General features: G+C 44.3%; 1 protein-coding gene across 4 annotated transcripts in view; it reads right to left on the bottom strand.

The window, feature by feature from the left end:
• Positions 1-1,418: 1,418 nt before the first annotated feature.
• Positions 1,419-26,153, bottom strand: part of slc38a3b (solute carrier family 38 member 3b) — an 81,122-nt gene continuing 56,387 nt past the window's right edge. For all 4 annotated transcript variants that reach the window (XM_052526538.1, XM_052526537.1, XM_052526539.1 and 1 more), the window contains 9 exons: positions 23,526-23,608; positions 22,475-22,533; positions 20,928-21,110; positions 20,701-20,780; positions 18,145-18,245; positions 6,041-6,165; positions 5,560-5,704; positions 4,620-4,723; positions 1,419-4,440 (listed from right to left, as the gene is read on the bottom strand). In XM_052526538.1, the coding sequence (XP_052382498.1) occupies positions 4,336-4,440; positions 4,620-4,723; positions 5,560-5,704; positions 6,041-6,165; positions 18,145-18,245; positions 20,701-20,780; positions 20,928-21,110; positions 22,475-22,533; positions 23,526-23,608 (985 nt within the window). In that variant the 3' untranslated portion in view covers positions 1,419-4,335. The remainder of the gene's footprint in view (positions 4,441-4,619; positions 4,724-5,559; positions 5,705-6,040; positions 6,166-18,144; positions 18,246-20,700; positions 20,781-20,927; positions 21,111-22,474; positions 22,534-23,525; positions 23,609-26,153) is intronic.

Raw genomic sequence — 26,153 nt, 5'->3', positions numbered from 1 at the left:
ATAACTACTGTGTCTGAAATGTTTGGATACAGGACTGTTTTTCTAGCACAGACTGGAATATGTTCCGGGATTCATCCGATGGCATTGAGGAGTACACCACATCAGTCATTGGCTTCAGCAATAAGTGCATTGATGACGTCATCCCCACAGTGACCGTACGTACATACCCCAACCAGAAGCCACGGATTATAGGCAACATTCGCACTGAGCGAAAGACTAGAGCTGCCGCTTTCAAGGAGTGTGACTCTTACCAAGAAGCTTATAAGAAATCCTGCTATGCCCTCCGCCAAACCATCAAACAGGCAAAGCGTCAATACAGGACTAAGATCTAATGTTTATTATATTATAATTAAGTCTATGATTTGATATTTGACAGAGCAGTCTGACTGAGCGGTGGTAGGCAGCAGCAGGCTTATAAGCATTCATTCAAACAGAACATTCCTGCGTTTGCCAGCAGCTCTTAGCAATGCTTGAAGCACAGCGCTGTTTATGACTTCAAGCCAATCAATTCCCGAGATTAGGCAATACTATAGCGCCGAAAAGAACATCCAATAGTCAAAGGTGTATGAAATACAAATGGTATAGAGAAATAGTCCTATAATTCCTAAAATAACTACAACCTAAAACTTCTTAATTGGGAATATTTAAGACTCATGTTAAAAGCAATCACCAGCTTTCATATGTTCACATGTTCTGAGCAAGGAACTTAAACGTTGGCTTTCTTACATGGCACATATTGCACTTTTACTTTCTTCTCCAACACTGTGTTTTTGCATTATTTAAACCAAATTAAACATTTCATTATTTGAGACAAAATCAAATTTATGTATTATATTAATTTAAAATAAAAGTGTTAATTGTTCATGGTTAACTGAGCTGAATAGTGCTCGTGACCTCTCGAGGGGCTTGATTTGCACATGCATCTGAGAATAGTGGCAAGACTAAAAATGGATTTGATTTACACTGGAAGATGAAAAGAGAGCATGTTTTTTATAGTACTTTCTTGAATGAAGCATCCATCCAAGAAGGCACATTCTGATGATGTGCAAGAGTATATTATGGAGTTGTTTGTAGCGCCCCCATGTGTTGGCAATTAGGAATATTCATAGTGAGATTTTTCTTGGTAACGCATAAATAAAAGTAAAACCAGACCTAACTGGAATCTGACAAGAAAATGTCCCATAGTTGTCCCATAAACATTAGTGTTGTTAGGCAAGGACAGGGGCATACTGATCCAGGGCAAGTTAAAGTGTGTTTATCTAAACACAGCTTTACCTTGAGCAGTATGGCAGACGATAGACCATGTACTACTTGACCATAGAGCAGAAACCCTTTGACAGAAGCTATAACACACCTGTGTGTGTGTGTGTGCGGTGATAATACAGACAACAAATAAGGACAGAAATGACTCAGGTGTAAAAACTTTTACATTTGTTTTATTGTCAGACTGAAACTGTCCCTGCTATTTACACTATAAAAGCTAGATATGCATCACAAATATAAAGGGTTTACATTTATATACATTATTTATATAAGCCCAAAGTTCATACATAACTTGTTATTCACGCATAGTACTGTCATTTCCTCAGAAATAAATTGCAAAGTTAAAACAAGAGCTATAACAACATGTTAACTGGCTTGCATAGTTTGGGTTGGGTACAAGAGAAAATGTTGAAAATGTTGCCCCAGACGTTCTAACAGTGATACTGTATACTATACTGTAGGCACATTCCCAGACAGAAGAGGTCTAAGGATTAAGGTAATATACCATAGTCTATGGCAGGGACGGGCTGGACCGTAGTGTCCACTGGTCATTGCTGTATTATTCATTCCACTCAGCGACTGATAGAGACCTGAGAACCCAATGACCGTTATGGATCAATGAAGTACCAGGGAGCAGAGACAACCAGCAGACACTTGAGTTGCCTGTTCTTGATCTATGGCAAGGTGTTTGCCTCCTTTATACCACAACCACTGCCTCAGCAAGACCAGGAGAAATATGGGTTAGAGGCAGATACATGCATTCACTTTTTAGCCGTTGAGTAAAAGAAAGACCGCTCAACAATATTCTCTTGATTCAAAAATTAAAATCAATTATTGTGCACAAAGACAAAGCAACATCAGAAGCAGTGTATAAGAATAATGAACTATAAAATAGCAATTGTCTTACATATGTAGGACTTGGCAAATTATACGTTTGAGATTAGAAAACACCACTAACAAAGTACCCACCACTTTGTGAGTCTAACCTTTACATTGGTTGAATTATTTTTCACAGGTTATGTCAATTCAACTCTTTCAGCTATAACAGGATTCAATAAGTTATATTATGGGTTTTTTCAACAATTATCAATGTTATTACAATGTTATTACAATGCTATCCCAGTCTGAGAGAACAGATGTCACAGTGTTGTTTTGAAAATCATGTATCAAATGCTGCGTTATGAAATTGAGAAGCCTAAAGGGGCTTTTGAATCACATTAAAATCTAACAATCTCAGTTCACTTCATCGTCAACACTTTAAAATCTGTACTTAATCACAAGACCTTACGTTTAGAAACCAGATACATTAGGAGATACAGCCATATAGACACACGTTTTGGAAATAGAGTCCTGATATCAGCATACTATGCCTGGAATATCACAGTAGTTCATTTAGTGTGTTAAATTAATCAATTAATAAATCAGCCAATCACCAGACAGGTCACACTCTTGCTTTCTCCACTAAAACGTCAACCACCAATCACAAAACAAGTAGAAAAGAGATGTTAAAATACAAGAAAGACTCAACAACATAACCACATAACCAAAACACTTTTCCTCCATATTTCGTCATGCCAAAAACAGTAAGCCAAACCCCAGTTGTAACTGAAAGGGCACAGTTGAACTGTTCTGAATTTAGACAAGGGTTTACAAATTCATTGTAGAAATATAAGTATTCATTTAATATGTGCTATTAGTGTTAAAAAGGTCAGTTTAAGTCATTCATCTTAAATTGATAAAAGCACAATTGATCATAAAAATCTGTCAATACTGTATCTAGGATGTCAGTTGATCATCTAACTAACATGAATGTAAAAGGCTGTTTATCTTTTTCTTCTTAATCAGCTCATTGCCCTCAAGATGCCTCCTATACTTTCAACTGTCATCTAAACCCTCCAATATGCAATGTCATACAATACACTAGACTGTACATACCATCTATAAAGTCTATCAAAATACCTGATCATATAGTTAAATACTCTGTTCGGAGTCCATTAGCACACCTTGTGAAATTAAAAAACATGGATACATCTATATAATAAATAGAGATTACTATTTCACTGTATAGGCTATTTGCGTGGTTGGTTGAGTCATTCTTCCATCATCTGAGTGTACTGTAGGTACCAGGGACACAGGAAGAGTCCAATAACATAATGCATCATGGGACATATTCTTGAACTAAGCCCAACAACCACATGCACCCTTAGCTTTGGCAGATAAAACAACACAGGCTAATGACACTCCTGGTAGAAAACATGTGAAAATATACTTTATCTGTGTATGCCCGCACAAATAGAATATTTTGAAAAGCGTGGTAAACTTTGATGGTTAAAGTACATGCTGATGGCAGAAAGTGATTGACAGGAATACCAAGAGAACCACAGACTGTATGTTTTACAGCACTCACCTAACCTATAGATGTAACCATTTCTTCTATAGTACAAAAATACCATGACACATAATGTAGAGTCACTTCCCTAACATGTAGTCATGTGCTTCCTTTGCCTTCTTTACATATAGATTCCACCATATCTACAGTCCTACAGTACATGTAGCTGCAGTTCACATGAATACAGTGGTCAGGGAGAAAGAAACAGGTGGATGGAAAGAGAAGGATGGAGGGAAGGAGGGGGAACCAACATGAGTTTCTTTCTTCTGGATTTTCCATTGACTTGGATGCACTATCCCACTGATAAATAATAATAATCAGCATGATTTTAAAAAATACCCTGTTTAGTCCTGATGATTCATGTAAAAGTACTCCTCTGTGATGGCCTACATACAGTGATTATGAAACCTTTTGTTCAAATAAGTTCTCTACTGCTTTACAATAGTACAGACTGTTTTGTCCGAGTCTTTAGTCTCAAGAGGACTGAAATGTTCAGCATGGTTTTTCCCAGCGGGTTGATTATGTCTCCCCCTCCCTACCTCCAAACTCACTGAAGCCTTTGACCTTTGCTCTACCACAGAGGGGATAGTGCATCAATTACATGAAAACAGTTCTAAACACACACCTAGGCATCCCCTTAAAGCCTCTGCCGACCCCGGTATGTGAAGAGCAGAGGATGGCCTCTAGTGACCACCGCCAGAGTTGCTGCTCCCTGTTGTCCAATCGATGATGATGAAGCTCAAACTCATGGTCATGAAGGCGACGCCCAGACCAGCGAAACAGGCAGCCTGGGAAGACAGAGGAAACACCATCGTTAGAATATTTATTTGTATATGGTAACCAGAACCATACTCTAACCATAGTCATAAGGACACACAATAACAGTAATGATGAAGAATCTTACACAGATCAAATCAAGATATGAGAATATTACAATTATCATGGAGAGGATGAGATATGTGCTCACCAGTATCTTAGGGGTGGAAAACATGGGTTCCTGCTCCTTAGGCACAATGCGGATGTAGAAGACGGCAGGGAAGATAAAGATGAGACAGGGGGCAGATGTGGCACCTGGAGGAGGAACAGGAGGATGGAGGAAGAGGAGGGGAGATGAAGGTCAGAGCTACAGATCATTTTACACAGGACATCCAGTGGAACAAACTGTCCAAAAACAGAATATGGGCCAAGGCCAACATTCACAAACACTGTCAGATTTCCCTCTATTAGTGGATGATGATTGGTGCTGTGGCTTGGTCCATGACCTTTAACCACCTTGACTTTGACCTCCATAACATGAAACATGTTGTTCATTCAAGGGAAAGAGATGTCAAAAAAAATATTGACTCAGGTCATGTGTTTATCATTGAGTCAATAAGCACTGGCCCGCTGGTCACGTTTTGTGTTGTGTTTTAAGGCCAGACACAGTTGAGATATTATCAAAACAGAGATCCACTGCTATGTCAACACTGCTCACTTCGATTGGAGCAAAAGAGAGAAAGTGAATCAAGAATTACAGGTGCAGGTGCATAACCACACATTTAACCATGTAAAACATCCCAGACAACAGCAACTTCTACATGTAAAATAGTTTTGGCTAGGTTAGGTAAAGTATGTCAATTTAAAAGGGACAGTTTCTGTTCCTGGACTAAAAAGCACTTTCAATGGAGAGTCATCATTGAATGGTCATTAATCCAGGACTAGGTTTAATCTGTACTTCTTAGTCCAGGACTAGGTTTAATCTGTACTTCTTAGTTCGGGACTAGGTTTAATCTGTTTTTCTTAGTCCAGGACTAAATTTAATCTGTACTTCTTAATCCAGGACTAGGTTTATTCTGTGTTTTTTAGTCCAGGACTAGGTTTAATCTGTACTTCTTAGTTCAGGACTACATTTAATCTGTGTAACTAACCGATGATGCCGAAGATTCCCAGGATGTTGGGGGCGAAGATGACCAGAATGTTGATTAAGGAGAGCAGGGTGATGGCGATGGCCACATGACGAAGCCAGTTAAAAGATTTACTGGAGAAAAACATCTGGTTCAAGGCCCTGCGCACCTGGGGGGGCAGAGAGAGAGAGAGAAATACAGAGAGAGAGGGAGAGGGAGGGAGGGAGGGGGAGAGAGGAATAAGGAGGGAAAGGGGCAGAGTTACTGTCAGAAACAACCGTGTCATTCCTCTTCAAATGAGCATTTGACTGTAATTCATCAAGCCATGACACCCACCATTTCAAATTAAGACATGAGGAATCAAACTAAATGTAAGCCACCCACGGAACCCCCAGACACCCCACCAATCGCACCCCAATGGCCAGTATACAATATCAGTTTTCTATGTCTTTCAGAAGAGGGAAGAGGCTATAGTGGAGAACGGGAGGGGGTGGGTGTAACTTACTGGGAAGAGCACGATGGGGACAGTCAGTGTGACAGCGGTGAGGACAGCCAATCGCACGCACAGGATGAGCGTGTCATAAGGGTCGATTCTGCTGTATGTGTGTAGCAGCTCTGGCTCAGTCTTACCTGTTAGGGTAACATCAGGGTAATGTCAAAGTAACGTCACGGGGTAAGATAAGGGGGTAACATCAGGGGGTAACGTCAGGTGGTAATGTCAGGTGGTAACACCAGGGGGTACCATCAGGGTAAGATCAGGGTAAGAACAGGGGGTAACATCAGGGAATAACATCAGGGGGTAACATCAGGGGGTAACATCAGGGTACGAACATTAGGGTAACATCAGGGGGTAACATCAGAGGGTAACATCAGGGGATAACATCAGGGGTAACATCAGGGTACGAACATTAGGGTAACATCAGGGTAAGAACATTAGGGTAACATCAGGGGGTAACATCAGGGTGTAACATTAGGGGGTAACATCAGGGGGTAACATCAGGGGGTAACATCAGGGTACGAACATTAGGGTAACATCAGGGGGTAACATCAGGGTACGAACATTAGGGTAACATCAGGGTAAGAACATTAGGGTAACATCAGGGGGTAACATTAGGGGGTAACATCAGGGTAACATCAGGGTAAGAACATTAGGGTAACATCAGGGTAAGAACATTAGGGTAACATGAGGGTAGGAACATTAGGGTAACATCAGGGTAAGAACATTAGGGTAACATGAGGGTAGGAACATTAGGGTAACATCAGGGTAAGAACAGGGGTAACATCAGGGGGTAACAATAGGGGGTAACATCAGGGTAAGAAAATTAGGGTAACATCAGGGTAAGAACAGGGGCAACATCAGGAGGTAACATCAGAGGGTAACATCAGGGGGTAACATCAGGGGGTAACATCAGGGGGTAACATCAGAGGGTAACATCAGGGGGTAACATCAGGGGGTAACATCAGGGTACGAACATTAGGGTAACATCAGGGTAAGAACATTAGGGTAACATCAGGGGGTAACATCAGGGTACGAACATTAGGGTAACATCAGGGTAAGAACATTAGGGTAACATCAGGGTGTAACATCAGGGTAACATCAGGGTAACATCAGGGTAAGAACATTAGGGTAACATCAGAGTAGGAACATTAGGGTAACATCAGGGTAAGAACAGGGGTAACATCAGGGGGTAACATCAGAGGGCAACATCAGGGGGTAACATCAGGAGGTAACATCAGGGGGTAACATCAGGAGGTAACATCAGGGGGTAACATCAGGGGGTAACATCAGGGGGTAACATCAGGAGGTAACATCAGAGGGTAACATCAGGAGGTAACATCAGAGGGTAACATCAGGGGGTAACATCAGAGGGTAACATCAGAGGGTAACATCAGGGGTAACATCAGGGGGTAACATCAGAGGGTAACATCAGGGGGTAACATCAGGAGGTAACATCAGGAGGTAACATCAGGGGGTAACATCAGAGGGCAACATCAGGGGGTAACATCAGGAGGTAACATCAGGGGGTAACATCAGGGGGTAACATCAGGGGGTAACATCAGGGGGTAACATCAGAGGGTAACATCAGGAGGTAACATCAGGAGGGTAACATCAGGAGGTAACATCAGAGGGTAACATCAGGGGGTAACATCAGGAGGTAACATCAGGGGGTAACATCAGGAGGTAACATCAGGAGGTAACATCAGTGGGCAACATCAGTGGGTAACATCAGGAGGTAACATCAGGGGGTAACATCAGGAGGTAACATCAGTGGGCAACATCAGTGGGCAACATCAGGGGGTAACATCAGGAGGTAACATCAGGAGGTAACATCAGGGGGCAACATCAGGGGGCAACATCAGGGGGTAACATCAGGAGGTAACATCAGGAGGTAACATCAGGGGGCAACATCAGTGGGCAACATCAGGGGGTAACATCAGGAGGTAACATCAGGGGGCAACATCAGGGGGCAACATCAGGGGGTAACATCAGGAGGTAACATCAGGGGGCAACATCAGGGGGCAACATCAGGGGGTAACATCAGGGGTAACATCAGGAGGTAACATCAGGGGGCAACATCAGGGGGTAACATCAGGGGGCAACATCAGGGGGCAACATCAGGGCGTAACATCAGGACGTAACATCAGGGGGCAACATCAGTGGGCAACATCAGGGGGTAACATCAGGAGGTAACATCAGGACGTAACATCAGGGGGCAACATCAGTGGGCAACATCAGGGGGTAACATCAGGGAGTAACATCAGGGGGTAACATCAGGGGTAACATCAGGGTAAGAACATTAGGGTAACATCAGGGTAAGAACATTAGGGTAACATCAGGGGGTAATATCAGGGTGTAACATTAGAGGGTAACATCAGGGTAAGAACATTAGGGTAACATCAGGGTAAGAACAGGGGTAACATCAGGGGGTAACATCAGGGTAAGAACATTAGGGTAACATCAGGGTAAGAACAGGGGCAACATCAGGAGGTAACATCAGAGGGCAACATCAGGGGGTAACATCAGGAGGTAACATCAGGGGGCAACATCAGGGGGTAATATCAGGGGGCAACATCAGAGGGCAACATCAGAGGGTAACATCAGGAGGTAACATCAGGAGGTAACATCAGAGGGTAACATCAGGGGGTAACATCAGAGGGTAACATCAGAGGGTAACATCAGGGGGTAACATCAGGAGGTAACATCAGAGGGCAACATCAGGGGTAACATCAGAGGGCAACATCAGGAGGTAACATCAGGGGGTAACATCAGAGGGTAACATCAGGAGGTAACATCAGGGGTAACATCAGGGGGCAACATCAGGGGTAACATCAGGGGGCAACATCAGAGGGTAACATCAGGGTAAGAACAGGGGGCAACATCAGAGGGTAACATCAGGGGGCAACATCAGGGGGCAACATCAGAGGGTAACATCAGAGGGTAACATCAGAGGGCAACATCAGAGGGTAACATCAGAGGGTAACATCAGAGGGCAACATCAGAGGGTAACATCAGGAGGTAACATCAGGGGTAACATCAGAGGGCAACATCAGGGGGTAACATCAGAGGGCAACATCAGAGGGCAACATCAGGGGGTAACATCAGGAGGTAACATCAGAGGGCAACATCAGGGGGTAACATCAGGAGGTAACATCAGAGGGCAACATCAGGGGTAACATCAGAGGGCAACATCAGGAGGTAACATCAGAGGGCAACATCAGGGGGTAACATCAGGAGGTAACATCAGGGGTAACATCAGGGGCAACATCAGGAGGTAACATCAGGGGGCAACATCAGGGGTAACATCAGGAGGTAACATCAGGGGGTAACATCAGGGGTAACATCAGGGGGCAACATCAGGGGTAACATCAGGAGGTAACATCAGGGGTAACATCAGGGGGTAACATCAGGGGGCAACATCAGAGGGTAACATCAGGGGGTAACATCAGAGGGCAACATCAGAGGGTAACATCAGGAGGTAACATCAGGGGGCAACATCAGGGGTAACATCAGGGGGCAACATCAGGGGGTAACATCAGGAGGTAACATCAGGGGGTAACATCAGGGGTAACATCAGGGGGTAACATCAGAGGGTAACATCAGGGGGTAACATCAGGAGGTAACATCAGGGGGTAACATCAGGGGGTAATATCAGAGGGCAACATCAGAGGGTAACATCAGGAGGTAACATCAGGGGGCAACATCAGAGGGTAACATCAGAGGGCAACATCAGAGGGTAACATCAGAGGGTAACATCAGGGGGTAACATCAGGGGGTAACATCAGGGGGTAACATCAGAGGGCAACATCAGAGGGCAACATCAGGGGGTAACATCAGGGGGTAACATCAGAGGGCAACATCAGGAGGTAACATCAGGGGGTAACATCAGGGGGCAACATCAGAGGGTAACATCAGGGTAAGAACAGGGGCAACATCAGAGGGTAACATCAGGGGGCAACATCAGGGGGCAACATCAGAGGGTAACATCAGAGGGTAACATCAGAGGGCAACATCAGTGGGCAACATCAGGGGCAACATCAGAGGGTAACATCAGAGGGTAACATCAGAGGGTAACATCAGGGGTAACATCAGGGGTAACATCAGAGGGCAACATCAGGGGCAACATCAGGGGGCAACATCAGGAGGTAACATCAGGGGGTAACATCAGGGTACGAACATTAGGGTAACATCAGGAGGTAACATCAGTGGGCAACATCAGGGGGTAACATCAGGAGGTAACATCAGAGGGCAACATCAGGGGGCAACATCAGAGGGTAACATCAGAGGGTAACATCAGGGGGTAACATCAGGGGGTAACATCAGAGGGCAACATCAGGGGGCAACATCAGTGGGCAACATCAGGGGTAACATCAGGGGTTAACATCAGCAGTAACATCAGGAGGTAACATCAGGGGGTAACATCAGGGGGTAACATCAGGGGGTAACATCAGGATAAGATCAGGGGGTAACATTAGGGTAACATCAGGGGTAACATCAGGGGGCAACATCAGGGGGCAACATCAGGGGGTAACGGTAACATCAGGGAATAACATTAGGGTAAGATCAGAGATAACAGGGTAACATCAGGGAGTAACATCAGGGTAACATTAGGGTAACATCAGGGGGTAACATTAGGGTAACATCAGGGGGTAACATCAGGGTACGAACATTAGGGTAACATCAGGGAGTAACACCAGGGGGTAACATTAGGGTAACATTAGGGTAACATCAGGGTAAGATCAGGGGGTAACATCAGGGTAACATCAGGAGGCAACATCAGGGGGTAACACCAGGGGGTAACATTAGGGGTAACATCAGGGTAAGATCAGGGGGTAACATCAGGGTAACATCAGGGTAACATCAGGGGGTAACATTAGGGTAACATCAGGGGGTAACATTAGGGTAACATCAGGGAGTAAGATCAGGGGGTAACATTAGGGTAACATCAGGGTAAGATCAGGGGATAACATCAGGGTAAGATTATGGGTAACATCAGGGGTAACATTAGGGGTAATATTAGAGATAATATCAGGGAAACATTAGGGGTAACATTAATTAGGGGGAATCTTAATGGTTGTACAGTCATCTCAAATAAAACTGTGAAGGACCTCGGCGTTACTCTGGACCCTGATCTCTCTTTTGAAGAACATATCAAGACCATTTCAAGGACAGCTTTTTTTCCATCTATGTAACATTGCAAATATCAGAAACTTTCTGTCCAAAAATGATGCAGAAAAATTAATCCATGCTTTTGTCACTTCTAGGTTAGACTACTGCAATGCTCTACTTTCTGGCTACCCGGATAAAGCACTAAATAAACTTCAGTTAGTGCTAAATACGGCTGCTAGAATCCTGACTAGAACCAATAAAATTGATCATATTACTCCAGTGCTAGCCTCTCTACACTGGCTTCCTGTCAAAGCAAGGGCTGATTAAGGTTTTACTGCTAACCTACAAAGCATTACATGGGCTTGCTCCTACCTATCTCTCTGATTTGGTCTTGCCGTACATACCTACACGTGCGCTACGGTCACAAGACACAGGCCTCCTAATTGTCCCTAGAATTTCTAAGCAAACAGCTGGAGGCAGGGCTTTCTCTTATAGAGCTCCATTTTTATGGAACGGTCTGCCTACCCATGTCAGAGACGCAAACTCGGTCTCAACCTTTAAGTCTTTACTGAAGACTCATCTCTTCAGTGGGTCATATGATTGAGTGTAGTCTGGCCCAGGAGTGGGAAGGTGAACGGAAAGGCTCTGGAGCAACGAACCGCCCTTGCTGTCTCTGCCTGGCCGGTTCCCCTCTTTCCACTGGGATTCTCTGCCTCTAACCCTATTACAGGGGCTGAGTCACTGGCTTACTGGGGCTCTCTCATGCCGTCCCTGGAGGGGGTGCGTCACCTGAGTGGGTTGATTCACTGATGTGGTCATCCTGTCTGGGTTGGCGCCCCCCCTTGGGTTGTGCCATGGCGGAGATCTTTGTGGGCTATACTCAGCCTTGTCTCAGGATGGTAAGTTGGTGGTTGAAGATATCCCTCTAGTGGTGTGGGGGCTGTGCTTTGGCAAAGTGGGTGGGGTTATATCCTTCCTGTTTGGCCCTGTCCAGGGGTGTCCTCGGATGGGGCCACAGTGTCTCCTGACCCCTCCTGTCTCAGCCTCCAGTATTTATGCTGCAGTAGTTTGTGTCGGGGGCTAGGGTCAGTTTGTTAAATCTGGAGTACTTCTCCTGTCCTATTCGGTGTCCTGTGTGAATCGAAGTGTGCGTTCTTTAATTCTCTCCTTCTCTCTTTCTTTCTCTCTCTCTCTCGGAGGACCTGAGCCCTAGGACCATGCCCCAGGACTACCTGACATGATGACTCCTTGCTGTCCCCAGTCCACCTGGCCGTGCTGCTGCTCCAGTTTCAACTGTTCTGCCTTATTATTGCCTTACTCCCCCCTCTCTACATTTTCCTCCTCTGTCTCTGCTGCTAAAGCCACTTTCTACCACTCTAAATTCCAAGCATCTGCCTCTAACCCTAGGAAGCTCTTTGCCACCTTCTCCTCCCTCCTGAATCCTCCTCCCCCCCCCCCTCCTCCCTCTCTGCAGATGACTTGGTCAACCATTTTGAAAAGAAGGTCGACGACATCCGATCCTCGTTTGCTAAGTCAAACGACACCGCTGGTTCTGCTCACACTGCCCTACCCTGTGCTCTGACCTCTTTCTCCCCTCTCTCTCCAGATGAAATCTCGCGTCTTGTGACGGCCGGCCGCCCAACAACCTGCCCGCTTGACCCTATCCCCTCCTCTCTTCTCCAGACCATTTCCGGAGACCTTCTCCCTTACCTCACCTCGCTCATCAACTCATCCCTGACCGCTGGCTACGTCCCTTCCGTCTTCAAGAGAGCGAGAGTTGCACCCCTTCTGAAAAAACCTACACTCGATCCCTCCGATGTCATCAACTACAGACCAGTATCCCTTCTTTCTTTTCTCTCCAAAACTCTTGAACGTGCCGTCCTTGGCCAGCTCTCCCGCTATCTCTCTCAGAATGACCTTCTTGATCCAAATCAGTCAGGTTTCAAGACTAGTCATTCAACTGAGACTGCTCTTCTCTGTATCACGGAGGCGCTCCGTACTGCTAAAGCTAACTCTCTCTCCTCTGCTCTCATCCTTCTAGACCTATCGGCTGCCTTCGATACTGTGAACCATCAGATCCTCCTCTCCACCCTCTCCGAGTTGGGCATCTCCGGCGCGGCCCACGCTTGGATTGCGTCCTACCTGACAGGTCGCTCCTACCAGGTGGCGTGGCGAGAATCTGTCTCCTCACCACGCGCTCTCACCACTGGTGTCCCCCAGGGCTCTGTTCTAGGCCCTCTCCTATTCTCGCTATACACCAAGTCACTTGGCTCTGTCATAACCTCACATGGTCTCTCCTATCATTGCTATGCAGACGACACACAATTCATCTTCTCCTTTCCCCCTTCTGATGACCAGGTGGCGAATCGCATCTCTGCATGTCTGGCAGACGTATCAGTGTGGATGACGGATCACCACCTCAAGCTGAACCTCGGCAAGACGGAGCTGCTCTTCCTCCCGGGGAAGGACTGCCCGTTCCATGATCTCGCCATCACGGTTGACAACTCCATTGTGTCCTCCTCCCAGAGCGCTAAGAACCTTGGCGTGATCCTGGACAACACCCTGTCGTTCTCAACTAACATCAAGGCGGTGGCCCGTTCCTGTAGGTTCATGCTCTACAACATCCGCAGAGTACGACCCTGCCTCACACAGGAAGCGGCGCAGGTCCTAATCCAGGCACTTGTCATCTCCCGTCTGGATTACTGCAACTCGCTGTTGGCTGGGCTCCCTGCCTGTGCCATTAAACCCTACAACTCATCCAGAACGCCGCAGCCCGTCTGGTGTTCAACCTTCCCAAGTTCTCTCACGTCACCCCGCTCCTCCGCTCTCTCCACTGGCTTCCAGTTGAAGCTCGCATCCGCTACAAGACCATGGTGCTTGCCTACGGAGCTGTAAGGGGAACGGCACCTCAGTACCTCCAGGCTCTGATCAGGCCCTACACCCAAACAAGGGCACTGCGTTCATCCACCTCTGGCCTGCTCGCCTCCCTACCACTGAGGAAGTACAGTTCCCGCTCAGCCCAGTCAAAACTGTTCGCTGCTCTGGCCCCCAATGGTGGAACAAACTCCCCACGACGCCAGGACAGCGGAGTCAATCACCACCTTCCGGAGACACCTGAAACCCCACCTCTTTAAGGAATACCTAGGATAGGATAAAGTAATCCTTCTCACCCCCCTTAAAAGATTTAGATGCACTATTGTAAAGTGGCTGTTCCACTGGATGTCATAAGGTGAATGCACCAATTTGTAAGTCGCTCTGGATAAGAGCGTCTGCTAAATGACTTAAATGTAAATGTAATTATTATTCGACCATGCTGGTCATTTATGAACATTTGAACATCTTGGCCATGTTCTGATATAATCTCCACCCGGCACAGCCAGAAGAGGACTGGCCACCCCACATATGCTCTCTCTAATTCTCTCTTTCTTTCTCTCTCTCTCTCTGAGGACCTGAGCCCTAGGACCATGCCCCAGGACTACCTGACATGATGACTCCTTGCTGTCCCCAGTCCACCTGACCGTGCTGCTGCTCCAGTTTCAACTGTTCTGCCTTATTATTATTCGACCATGCTGGTCATTTATGAACATTTGAACATCTTGGCCATGTTCTGTTATAATCTCCACCCTGCACAGCCAGAAGAGGACTGGCCACCCCACATAGCCTGGTTCCTCTCTTGGTTTCTTCCTAGGTTTTGGCCTTTCTATGGAGTTTTTCCTAGCCACCGTGCTTCTACACCTGCATTGCTTGCTGTTTGGGGTTTTAGGCTGGATTTCTGTACAGCACTTTGAGATATCAGCTGATGTACGAAGGGCTATATAAATATATTTGATTTGATTTGATTTAGAGATAATATCAGGGAACCATTAGGGGTAACATTAGAGAACATCAGGGAAACATTAGGGGTAATATTAGAGATAACCTCAGGGATAACATTAGGGGTAACATTAGAGATAACATCAGGGAAACTTTAGGGGTAATATTAGAGATAACATCAGGGGTAACATTAGGGGTAACAGAGATAATATCAGGGAAACATTAGGGGTAATATTAGAGATAACATCAGGGAAACATTAGAGATAATATCAGGGAAACATTAGGGGTAACATTATAGATAACATCAGGGAAACATTAGAGATAATATCAGGGCAACATTAGGGGTAACATTATAGATAATATCAGGGAAACATTAGGGGTAACATTAGAGATAATATCAGGGAAACATTAGGGGTAACATTATAGATAACATCAGGGAAACATTATAGATACTATCAGGGAAACATTAGGGGTAACATTATAGATAATATCAGGGGTAACATTAGGGGTAACATTATAGATAATAGCAGGGAAACATTAGGGGTAACATTATAGATAACATCAGGGAAACATTAGGGGTAACATTATAGATAACATCAGGGAAACATTAGAGATAATATCAGGGAAACATTAGGGGTAACATTATAGATAATATCAGGGGTAACATTAGGGGTAACATTATAGATAATAGCAGGGAAACATTAGGGGTAACATTATAGATAACATCAGGGAAACATTAGGGGTAACATTATAGATAACATCAGGGAAACATTATAGATACTATCAGGGAAACATTAGGGGTAAGATTATAGATAACATCAGGGAAACATTAGAGATGATATCAGGGAAACATTAGGGGTAACATTATAGATAATATCAGGGGTAACATTAGGGGTAACATTATAGATAATAGCAGGGAAACATTAGGGGTAACATTACAGATAACATCAGGGAAACAGAGATAATGTCAGGGATAACATTAGGGGTAACATTATAGATAATATCAGGGAAACATTATAGATAACATCAGGGAAACATTAGAGATAATATCAGGGGTAACATTAGAGATAACATCAGGGACACATTAGGGGTAACATTATAGATAACATCAGGCTAACATTATAGATAACATCAGGGAAACATTAGAGATAATATCAGGGGTAACATTAGGGGTAACGTTATAGATAATATCAGGGAAACATTAGGGGTAACATTAGAGATAATATCAGGGAAACATTAGGGGTAATATTAGAGATAATATCAGGGAAACATTAGGGGTAAAATTAGAGATAATATCAGGGAAACATTAGGGGTAACATTATAGATAACATCAGGGAAACAGAGATAATGTCAGGGGTAACATTAGGGGTAACATTAGAGATAATATCAGGGAAACATTAGGGGTAACATTAGAGATAACATCAGGGAAACATTAGGGTTAACATTATAGATAACATCAGGGTAACATTATAGATAACATCAGGGAAACATTAGAGATAATATCAGGGAAACATTAGAGATAATATCAGGGGCAACATTAGGGGTAACATTATAGATAATATCAGGGAAACATTAGGGGTAACATTAGAAATAATATCAGGGAAACATTAGAGATAATATCAGGGAAACATTAGGGGTAACATTAGAGATAATATCAGGGAAACATTAGGGGTAACATTATAGATAACATCAGGGAAACATTAGAGATAATATCAGGGGTAACATTAGGGGTAACATTATAGATAATATCAGGGAAACATTAGGGGTAATATTAGAGATAACATCAGGGAAACATTAGAGATAATATCAGGGAAACATTAGGGGTAACATTAGAGATAATATCAGGGAAACATTAGGGGTAATATTAGAGATAACATCGGTGAAACATTAGGGGTAACATTAGAGATAACATCAGGGAAACATTAGGGGTAACATTAGAGATAATATCAGGGAAACATTAGGGGTAACATTAGAGAACATCAGGGAAACATTAGGGGTAACATTAGAGATAACATCAGGGAAACATTAGGGGTAACATTAGAGATAACATCAGGGAAACATTAGGGGTAACATTAGAGATAACATCAGGGAAACAGAGGTAACAGGGGTAACATTAGGGGTAACATTAGAGATAACATCAGGGAAACATTAGAGATAATATCAGGGAAACATTAGGGGTAACATTAGAGATAACATCAGGGAAACAGAGGTAACAGGGGTAACATTAGGGGTAACATTAGAGATAACATCAGGGAAACATTAGGGGTAACATTAGAGATAACATCAGGGAAACAGAGGTAACAGGGGTAACATTAGAGATAATATCAGGGAAACATTAGGGGTAACATTAGAGATAACATCAGGGAAACATTAGAGATAATATCAGGGAAACATTAGGGGTAACATTAGAGATAACATCAGGGAAACAGAGGTAACAGGGGTAACATTAGGGGTAACATTAGAGATAACATCAGGGAAACATTAGAGATAATATCAGGGAAACATTAGGGGTAACATTAGAGATAACATCAGGGAAACAGAGGTAACAGGGGTAACATCAAGAATCACAGTATTGTACACTGAACCTCCAAACGAAGCCTAACTTATGTTGGTTGACTCATACATTGAGGTCTGCTGTTCCTCGTTGAAAGACATAAAAACAACATGTTTCTCAAGCTACAATAATATTACAGTGTGTAGTATTCAATAATGACCACAAGGGGGAGTTATGCTCTTATTTCCAAAAGACTGAGAAAACGCATTTACTGTTTCAGTTCAATAACATTGCAAATGTTCAGGAGGGAACAGACGGAGTGTCCAATATGGATATTGTGTTTATGTTTAAACTGTACATTACTGCAAATATAGTCTCGTTGCCTATGAGGCATTTGTTTTGTATCTTATGCTAGCTTTTTGCAAGTCAGAACATTATTTAGAAATACAATGTCTCTTTGGAACCTATGCAAAATACTTGATTGGTTGGAGAAGTGGCAAGTTTAACTAGTTTCCATTTACACTCTACTTAACACCAGATACGTGAGATTACTTTCTGAGGAGATCCTCCCAGGCTTTCCAACTTAACGTGATAAGCCTGGGCTTCTGAGACTACGGCACACATAATCATGACTACGGTATATTTCAGCCTGAGGAAAGGGCAGGAGTTTAAGTGGTGAAGAGGAGGTGCTCACCGTAAAAGGTCAGGTAGCCGAAGAGAGCCGCCAGGAAGTACATGGTGTACATCACCAGGATGGAGAGGTTGGAGACATGCTGCATCCTCCTCTGAGAAGGGCTGGATAACACACACACACACACACACACACACACACACACACACACACTGGTTAACAGCCAACATTGACTGGGAAATATTGTGGTTCCAATCCAATGGCTCAGTGGGTTAGGGTAAGAGCAATGTTCTTTCAAATTTTGTTCCGTCACTGAGAAAATTTCAGGTCTGCTGAGCGCAAACTTCCAGCGCAAACTGAGGCTGTACCTGCTTAAAATTACAGTTTGAACAGTGGCCAAGTAGGCTACTGTGGCTATTTGATCATAATGTAGGCCTACCAGAGTGGCCTACCCTAAAAAACAATGGAGAAAATACATCCCATGACATTTTAACAGGGAAATAGCTGTTCTATCATTCAGCCTATAGTAGCAGCCAGTAGTGTTCAATGTAAGCCTACATTCCATGAGACTTTTGAAAAAAACATGCAGGGCTTGACATGAGTCTGTTTATCCACTTGTCCTTCTGACAAGGAGGCAACAGAAAATATTGTTGTGTTTTTTGATGCAAGAAACCACTTTACAAAATAAAATGCATTATTATTCCCATACCATTATTACAGAGAATCAGACAAACTATTCTACCCTCTGCCTATTGGCTACTAAGCTTATTCAAACCTGTCTCAATACACAACACTGCCCCTTTAAGACAACAAAAAACCTCTTTACCAGACTCCCTTTTCCTAAGATGTCTAGAAATGTACATGTTTTGTGCTCTTGTTGGAAGCAATCACTCCCCCATTGCTGACTACAAATGATCTATAACTGGGCTAAGAACTCACTAACTAGCAAAGGATATGAACAAATGTGAACACATGGCTACATGCAGCTCTCACTTTGATGTCAAAACAAGCAGTATCTACTCACGCTCATGCTGTAAACACAATCCAGTTCAAAGAGAATGGCAATGTTCTGTTTGCATATAGGCCTACTGCAACACTGATTGGTTGTGTCGCACCGGTCTGTGTAGAGTAGGGGTTGAGTAGTGGGTGTCAATGCAAAAGAATCCTACTCTGATGCTTTCTGCCTACAACAAAATCTCTTGCATAGTTAGTTTTGTTTCGGTATGCTGCATTGAAAGTGGCTAATATTGACTTGATTCAATCACAGTTGCTACAGTAAAGGAAAACATTGTTAGTGTTAACAAGGAAAACTAGAAAGTTGAGTGAAGTTCAATCTCATGCTTCTCTTCACAGGCTGACATTTCTTCTGATCTCTGCACTGCAGTCTCGGGCTACTGAGCGAAAGTCTCGGGCTACTGCACTGCAGTCTCTGGCTACTGAGCGACAGTCTCGGGCTACTGCACTGCAGTCTCTGGCTGTCTGAGGTCCTGAGCGCTCTGAGGCAGATTTTCATCAGGGAACTCTCTGTACTTTGCTCCATTCACCTTTCCTGACTACTCTACCAGTCCCTGTTGCTGAAAACATCCCCACAGCATGATGCTGCCACCACCACGCCTCACAGTAGGAATGGTGAAAAGTTTCCTCCAGATGTGACGCTTGGCATTCAGGCCAAAGAGTTCAATCTTGGTTTCATCAGACCAGAGAATCTTGTTTCTCATGGTCTGAGAGTTCTTTAGGTGCCTTTTGGCAAACTCCAAGTGGGCTATCATGTGCCTTTTACTGAGGAGCGGCTTCTGTCTGGCTACTCTAACATAAAGGCCTGATTGGTGGAGTGCTGCAGAGATGGTTGTCCTTCTGGTAGGTTCTCCCATCTCCACAGAGTAACTCTGGAGCTCTGTCAGAGTGACCATCGGGTTCTTGGTCACCTCCCTGACCAAGGCCCGTCTCCCCCCCGATTGCTCAGTTTGGCCGGGCGGCCAGCTCTAGGAAGAGTCTTGGTGGTTCCAAACTTCTTCCATTTAAGAATGATGGAGGCCACTGTATTCTTGGGGACCTTCAATGCTGCAGACATTTTTTGGTACCCTTCCCCAGATCTGTGCCTCGACACAATTCTGTCTCGAGCTCTACAGACAATTCCTTCGACCTCTTGGCTTGGTTTTTGCTCTGACATGCTGTGGAACCTAATATAGACAGGTGTGTGCCTTTCCAAATCATGTCGAATCAATTGAATTCACCACAGGTGGACTCCAATCAACTTCAATGGAAACAAGATGCACCTGAGCTCAATTTCTCATAGCAAAGGTTCTGAATACTTATGTAATTAAGGTATTTCTGTTTTTTATTTTTTATTCATTTGCAAACATTTCTAAAAACCTGTTTTCACTTTGTCATTATGGAATATTGTGTGTAGATTGATGAGGACAAAAAACGATTTCATCCATTTTAGAATAAGGCTGTAATGTAACAAAATATGGAAAAGATCAAGGGGTCTGAATTCGTTCCAAATGCACCATATTCTATATGCATGTAGGAACCTATGAACAGAGGTTTAGTGCTGACACTAGGGAGGCACCGTGTGGAGACAGATGGAACAAGGTTGGGTAAGGTAGGCATACTCACTTGCGGAGCTCAGTGTAGATAGGCAGAACCTCAGGATGGCACACAAAGGCAAAGGCCAGGATGGGGATGGTGTATGCTGTCTGTGAAGGAAAAACACAAACACCTAATGAGCTTGACTATGGTCAAAAGTAGTGCATTATATAGGGAATAGGGTGCCATTTGGGAAACAGTCCTAACCCTAGCCCAGGGCTGGTGAAACATTGGCCCTGTGGTCTGGTCTTCTGTACCTGAGAGTTCATGGTGAACATTTTTGCACCACAGTGGGAGTCATCCACCTCGTGCAACAGACCATTATCATGGAGAGCGTGGTTATCAGTGACGTTCAGGTGGATGTCCAGGTGAGAGACCGTGTGATTGGCTGCAGAGAACTCCTCAAACGGACAGGGGATCTGGAACTTCTTATAGATCACCTACAGAGGAAGTACAGACTCAGTGAGCATAGCCTTGCTATTGAGAAAAGCCGCCGTAGGCAGACCTGGCTCTCAAGAGAAGACAGGCTATGTGCACACTGCCCACAAAATGAGTTGGAAACTGAGCTGCACTTCCTAACCTCCTGCTAAATGTATGACCATATTAGAGACACATATTTCCTTCAGATTACACAAACCCACAATCATTTGAAAACAAATTGGTAAACTCCCATATCTATTGGGTGAAATACCACAGTGTGCCATCACAGCAGCAAGTTGTGTGACCTGTTGCCACAAGAAAAGGGCAACCAGTGAAGAACCAGTAATTATTTGCACATAATATGACATTTGAAATGCCTTTATTCTTTTGGAACTTTTGTGAGTGTAATGTTTACTGTTCATATTTTTATTGTTTATTTCACTTTTGTTTATCATCTATTTCACTTGCTTTGGCAATGTAAACTTGCCAATCCGATGCCAATAAAGCCCCTTCAATTTAATTTAAATTGAGAGGAGGAGGAGGAGAAGGGGGAAGAGGGAGAGAGAAAAGAGGAGGAAAAGGGGGAGGAGAGATAGAGAGGGAGGAGGAGGGATAGAGAAGGAGGAGGGGGAGGGATAGAGGAAGAGCGAGAGGAGGAGGAGAACGAGGTATAGAGGGAGAGAGAGGAGAATGGGAGGAGGAGGGAAAAGGGGAGAGGAGGGATAGAGGGAGAGAGAGGAGGAGGAGGGAGAGGAGAGGAGAGATCGGGGAGAGAGAGGAGGAGGATGGATAGAGGGAGAGGGAGGGAGAGAGAGAGAGAAGATGGGGAGAAGAAGGGATAGAGGGAGAGAGACAGGAGAAGGGGGATGGAGAGAGGGAGAGGAGAGAGGAGAGAGAGAAGAGGAGGAGGGAGAGGAGAGATGGGGGGAGAGAGAGGAGGAGGATGGATGGATGGATGGGTAGAGGGAGAGAGAGAGAGAGAGAGAGAGAGAGAGAGGAGGAGGAGAAGGGATAGACGGAGAGAGGGGGAGGAGGAGGGGAGGAGTGATAGAGGGAGTTGGAATAGGAGGAGGAGAGAGGTAGGATACACATCAAGCAACACAGCAACATGTCTGAGATCAGTGTCATACACACACAGGGAATAGACATGAGTATGAGAGATGAAGGAGGGATGAGGGAGGAAGGAGGAGGGAAGGAGAGGGAGTATTATGGAGCTCAGAAAAGCTATTTCTTATGATTAGATGACTCAGTCCATGAGAGGAAGGGAGAGGAATGAGATGAACAAGGGAGGGAGGAGGCGAGGAAGCAAAGGGAGGAGAGAGGAGGGAGAGAGGAATGAGAGAAGGGGGAGAGGAAGGAGAGCAGAGTGAAGAAACAAACGTACCGCACTGAGGAAGAAGACCATGCAGCTAAGGGAGAAACCACTGGTATAGCCCAGGTAGCCTGTAGAGCACAAAACAATGACATATTAGAAATAATGGAATTGAATTGTGAGCTATTTAAGTTTGGTGGTCACACTAGATGTAGGCTACTAATGGTGGAAAGACCACATCCAATTACATGCCTTTAACATGGAAATAAGTACCAGTGACAGGAGGAGATTGCTGCGCTTCATTTCTTAAAATGTGCTGCAGGGGTGTGGACCAATCATGATTGCCAGTGCAACACACACATTGTGTTGCACTGTGTGTGTGTGTGTGTGTGTGTGTGTGTGTGTGTGTGTGTGTGTGTGTGTGTGTGTGTGTGTGTGTGTGTGTGTGTGTGTGTGTGTGTGTGTGTGTGTGTGTGTGTGTGTGTGTGTGTGTAACCGCACCACAATGCAGCATCTCATCTGTGTTAGCGTTGACTTGGTCGTCTACGACTCTGTGTTTCTGGGCTCCATAGAGACATAGGAGGCTAATTTGATCCTTGCCGTTTCCACGGCAGAGCCAATACCGGGCCAGGAGAGCAGGAGCGGTGTGAGGGTCTGATTGGTTGCTGTGTGACCCAGGAGAGTTGACAATGCTGTCAGGACCTCCACACGGCAATGGAAGCCTTAATACACCCTGCAGTATTCCTCCACCTTCACCTCCACCTTGCTTCAGTAAGAGTGTAGCTCTCACATCTAAACACATGTACCTGTTATAACCTCATGTAAAGCTATCTGAGGCTTTCATAAGATCTGGCCCAGCAGGACAGCTGTGCATATGTCCTTATGTAGTGGAGGTGGTTCAGTGAACTACACTCTCTTGATGACTAGCCTTGCCTGAGACCCGAAGAATCATGTTAGCTCCCAGAGCCTAACGGCTGGCCTTTAGCTTAGTTAGCTAACACAGTATTCAGTTGTGTGTTGTGGACAACCCAGGTTTATTACGTGGTTAGTGTCACATATGAGCTTGCTGTTATTTTGCGGGAAAACAAAGAGGTTAGAAGGGAGAAGAAGAGGTGCAACTCACCCAGCTGCTTCATCAGGGCCAAAGGAAGGATCACGCTAATGGAGACCATGATCACCAGGTAGTTCCCATTCAGGTACCACAAACTAAGAGCGAGAGAGAGAGAGACAGGCAGAGAGAGAATTTTAAAATCCCCTTTATTGAGTCAGCACATGAACATTCAACCCTCAGTAATCATGCACCACCGTGCTCATGTAAGAAAAAACAGACATTTGAGAGTGTTTATGTGAGGACAAGATCCCCCTCATTGTCAACAGAGCACAACCCCCTCTGAAGGCCCTATGTATGGATGAAAAGCCTGTCCGTGCAGTTCTTTCTGGTCTTCTAGATGGCTAGCTTGGCTACTTCTGACAAAAAACTCAGAACAAAACAGACAACCTTCCTAAACGCTTGGCTCTAGGTGCACCAAATTTATATTGGTGTCTATCACCCCATATATGATCCCCCATTGGAGTTCAGCTGTCCGTTTGTCAATTGGCAACTTTTGGGGAAGTGCTTGGACCAAACAACTCAGCCCACCTCGTTGACATCACCCCTGCCAAAGTATGTGCATGTATGTTGTGTACATGAGAGAGAGAAGGGAGATAACTTACAGTATTAGAGAGAAATTGCATAACACCACACTAAATGTTCTGATTGATTGAGTCACTGCCAGAGAGTCAGAATATAGTCTGTCTAATAGTTCTGCTCTGGTCTATTATGTAAGAGCCAGGCTAGGTTTACAGTGGAAGCCTGTTGGGCTTATTGGGGAAATATGTCTATTTCTGACTATTGTTTCTGCGTGACATTGCTCTTTCATCTGTCACGGGGGTCTGAAGCACTCTCTTATATAAGGCTATTGATTTACATGGGCGTTGATAGTTCCAATAAGGGTAGCATATAGGGACCCACCCCACACATACTTTCCACCCAAGCATATTTTCCTTCCACAGGGCCTTGACCTGAGCACCAGTATGAGCTCCCTGCCTCCAGCAAAACACAGGCAAGGACAGTGCTCTCTATATGCTCTATCCTCATCTGGGAGGTCTGCTACATCATAACATACGTGAGTGATCCAGACGGATTTGAGGCTTCTAAATAGCCACTAATAATCCATAACGGTCTCCATGTGCACGTCAACAGGCATTGAGATGTGTCACGTTGCATTCTCAGCGCTGAGAATGTTGGACACAGGGTGACCCCATGGTCAGATCACATGGTGGCTTGGGACAGGTTGAGGGCCAGTAACTGTTCACCCCAGGCTCAGTCTGAGAGAACCATTCCTAACATCTAATTGGTTTTTAATAAGTCTTGCCACAACAGTGTCTATGTGAAACACCTCAGGCTTGCTCGGCCATGTCCTGCTGCTGCCGCTGTCCTGTGAACAAGCTAATTACAATAACACCAAGGGAACAGGCTAATAGCATTAACACCAAGGAAACAGGCTAATAACCTTAACACCAAGGGAACAGGCTAATTGCATTAACACCAAGGAAACAGGATAATAGCATTAACACCAAGGGAACAGGCTAATAGCATTAACACCAAGGAAACCGGCTAATAACATTAACACCAAGGGAACAGACTAATAGCATTAACACCAAGGGAACAGGCTAATAGCATTAATACCATGGGAACAAGCTAGTTATATTAACACCAAGGGAACATGCTAATAACCTTAACACCATGGGAACAAGCTAGTTATATTAACACCATGGGAACAAGCTAGTAACATTAACACCATGGGAACAAGCTAGTAACATTAACACCAAGGGAACAGGCTAATAGCATTAACACCAAGGAAACAGGCTAATAACCTTAACACCAAGGGAACAGGCTAATTGCATTAACACCAAGGAAACAGGATAATAGCATTAACACCAAGGGAACAGGCTAATAGCATTAACACCAAGGAAACAGGCTAATAACATTAACACCAAGGGAACAGACTAATAGCATTAACACCAAGGGAACAGGCTAATAGCATTAATACCATGGGAACAAGCTAGTTATATTAACACCAAGGGAACAGGCTAATAACCTTAACACCATGGGAACAAGCTAGTTATATTAACACCATGGGAACAAGCTAGTAACATTAACACCATGGGAACAAGCTAGTAACATTAACACCAAGGGAACAGGCTAATAACATTAACACCAAGGAAACTAGCTAGTAACATTAACACCAAGGAAACAAGCTAGTAACATTAGCACCAAGGAATCAAGCTAGTAACATTAACATCAAGGGAACAAGCTAGTTAAATAAATAACCACAAGGGAACAAGACAGTAACATTAATACCAAGGAAACAAGCTAGTAACATTAACACCAAGGAAACAAGCTAGTAACATTAGCACCAAGGAAACAAGCTAGTAACATTAGCACCAAGGAAACAAGCTAGTAACATTAACACCAAGGAAACAAGCTAGTAACATTAGCACCAAGGAAACAAGCTAGTAACATTAGCACCAAGGGAACACGCTAGTTAAATAAATAACCACAAGGGAACAAGCTAGTAACATTAGCACCAAGGAAACAAGCTGGTAACATTAACACCAAGGAAACAAGCTAGTAACATTAGCACCAAGGAAACAAGCTAGTAACATTAGCACCAAGGAAACAAGCTAGTAACATTAGCACCAAGGAAAC

The sequence above is a fragment of the Oncorhynchus keta genome, chromosome 10 (assembly GCF_023373465.1).
Source record: "Oncorhynchus keta strain PuntledgeMale-10-30-2019 chromosome 10, Oket_V2, whole genome shotgun sequence".
Lineage (NCBI taxonomy): Eukaryota > Metazoa > Chordata > Actinopteri > Salmoniformes > Salmonidae > Oncorhynchus > Oncorhynchus keta.
Note: the sequence above shows the minus strand (reverse complement) of the source record. Positions and strands in the feature narration are given on the sequence as shown.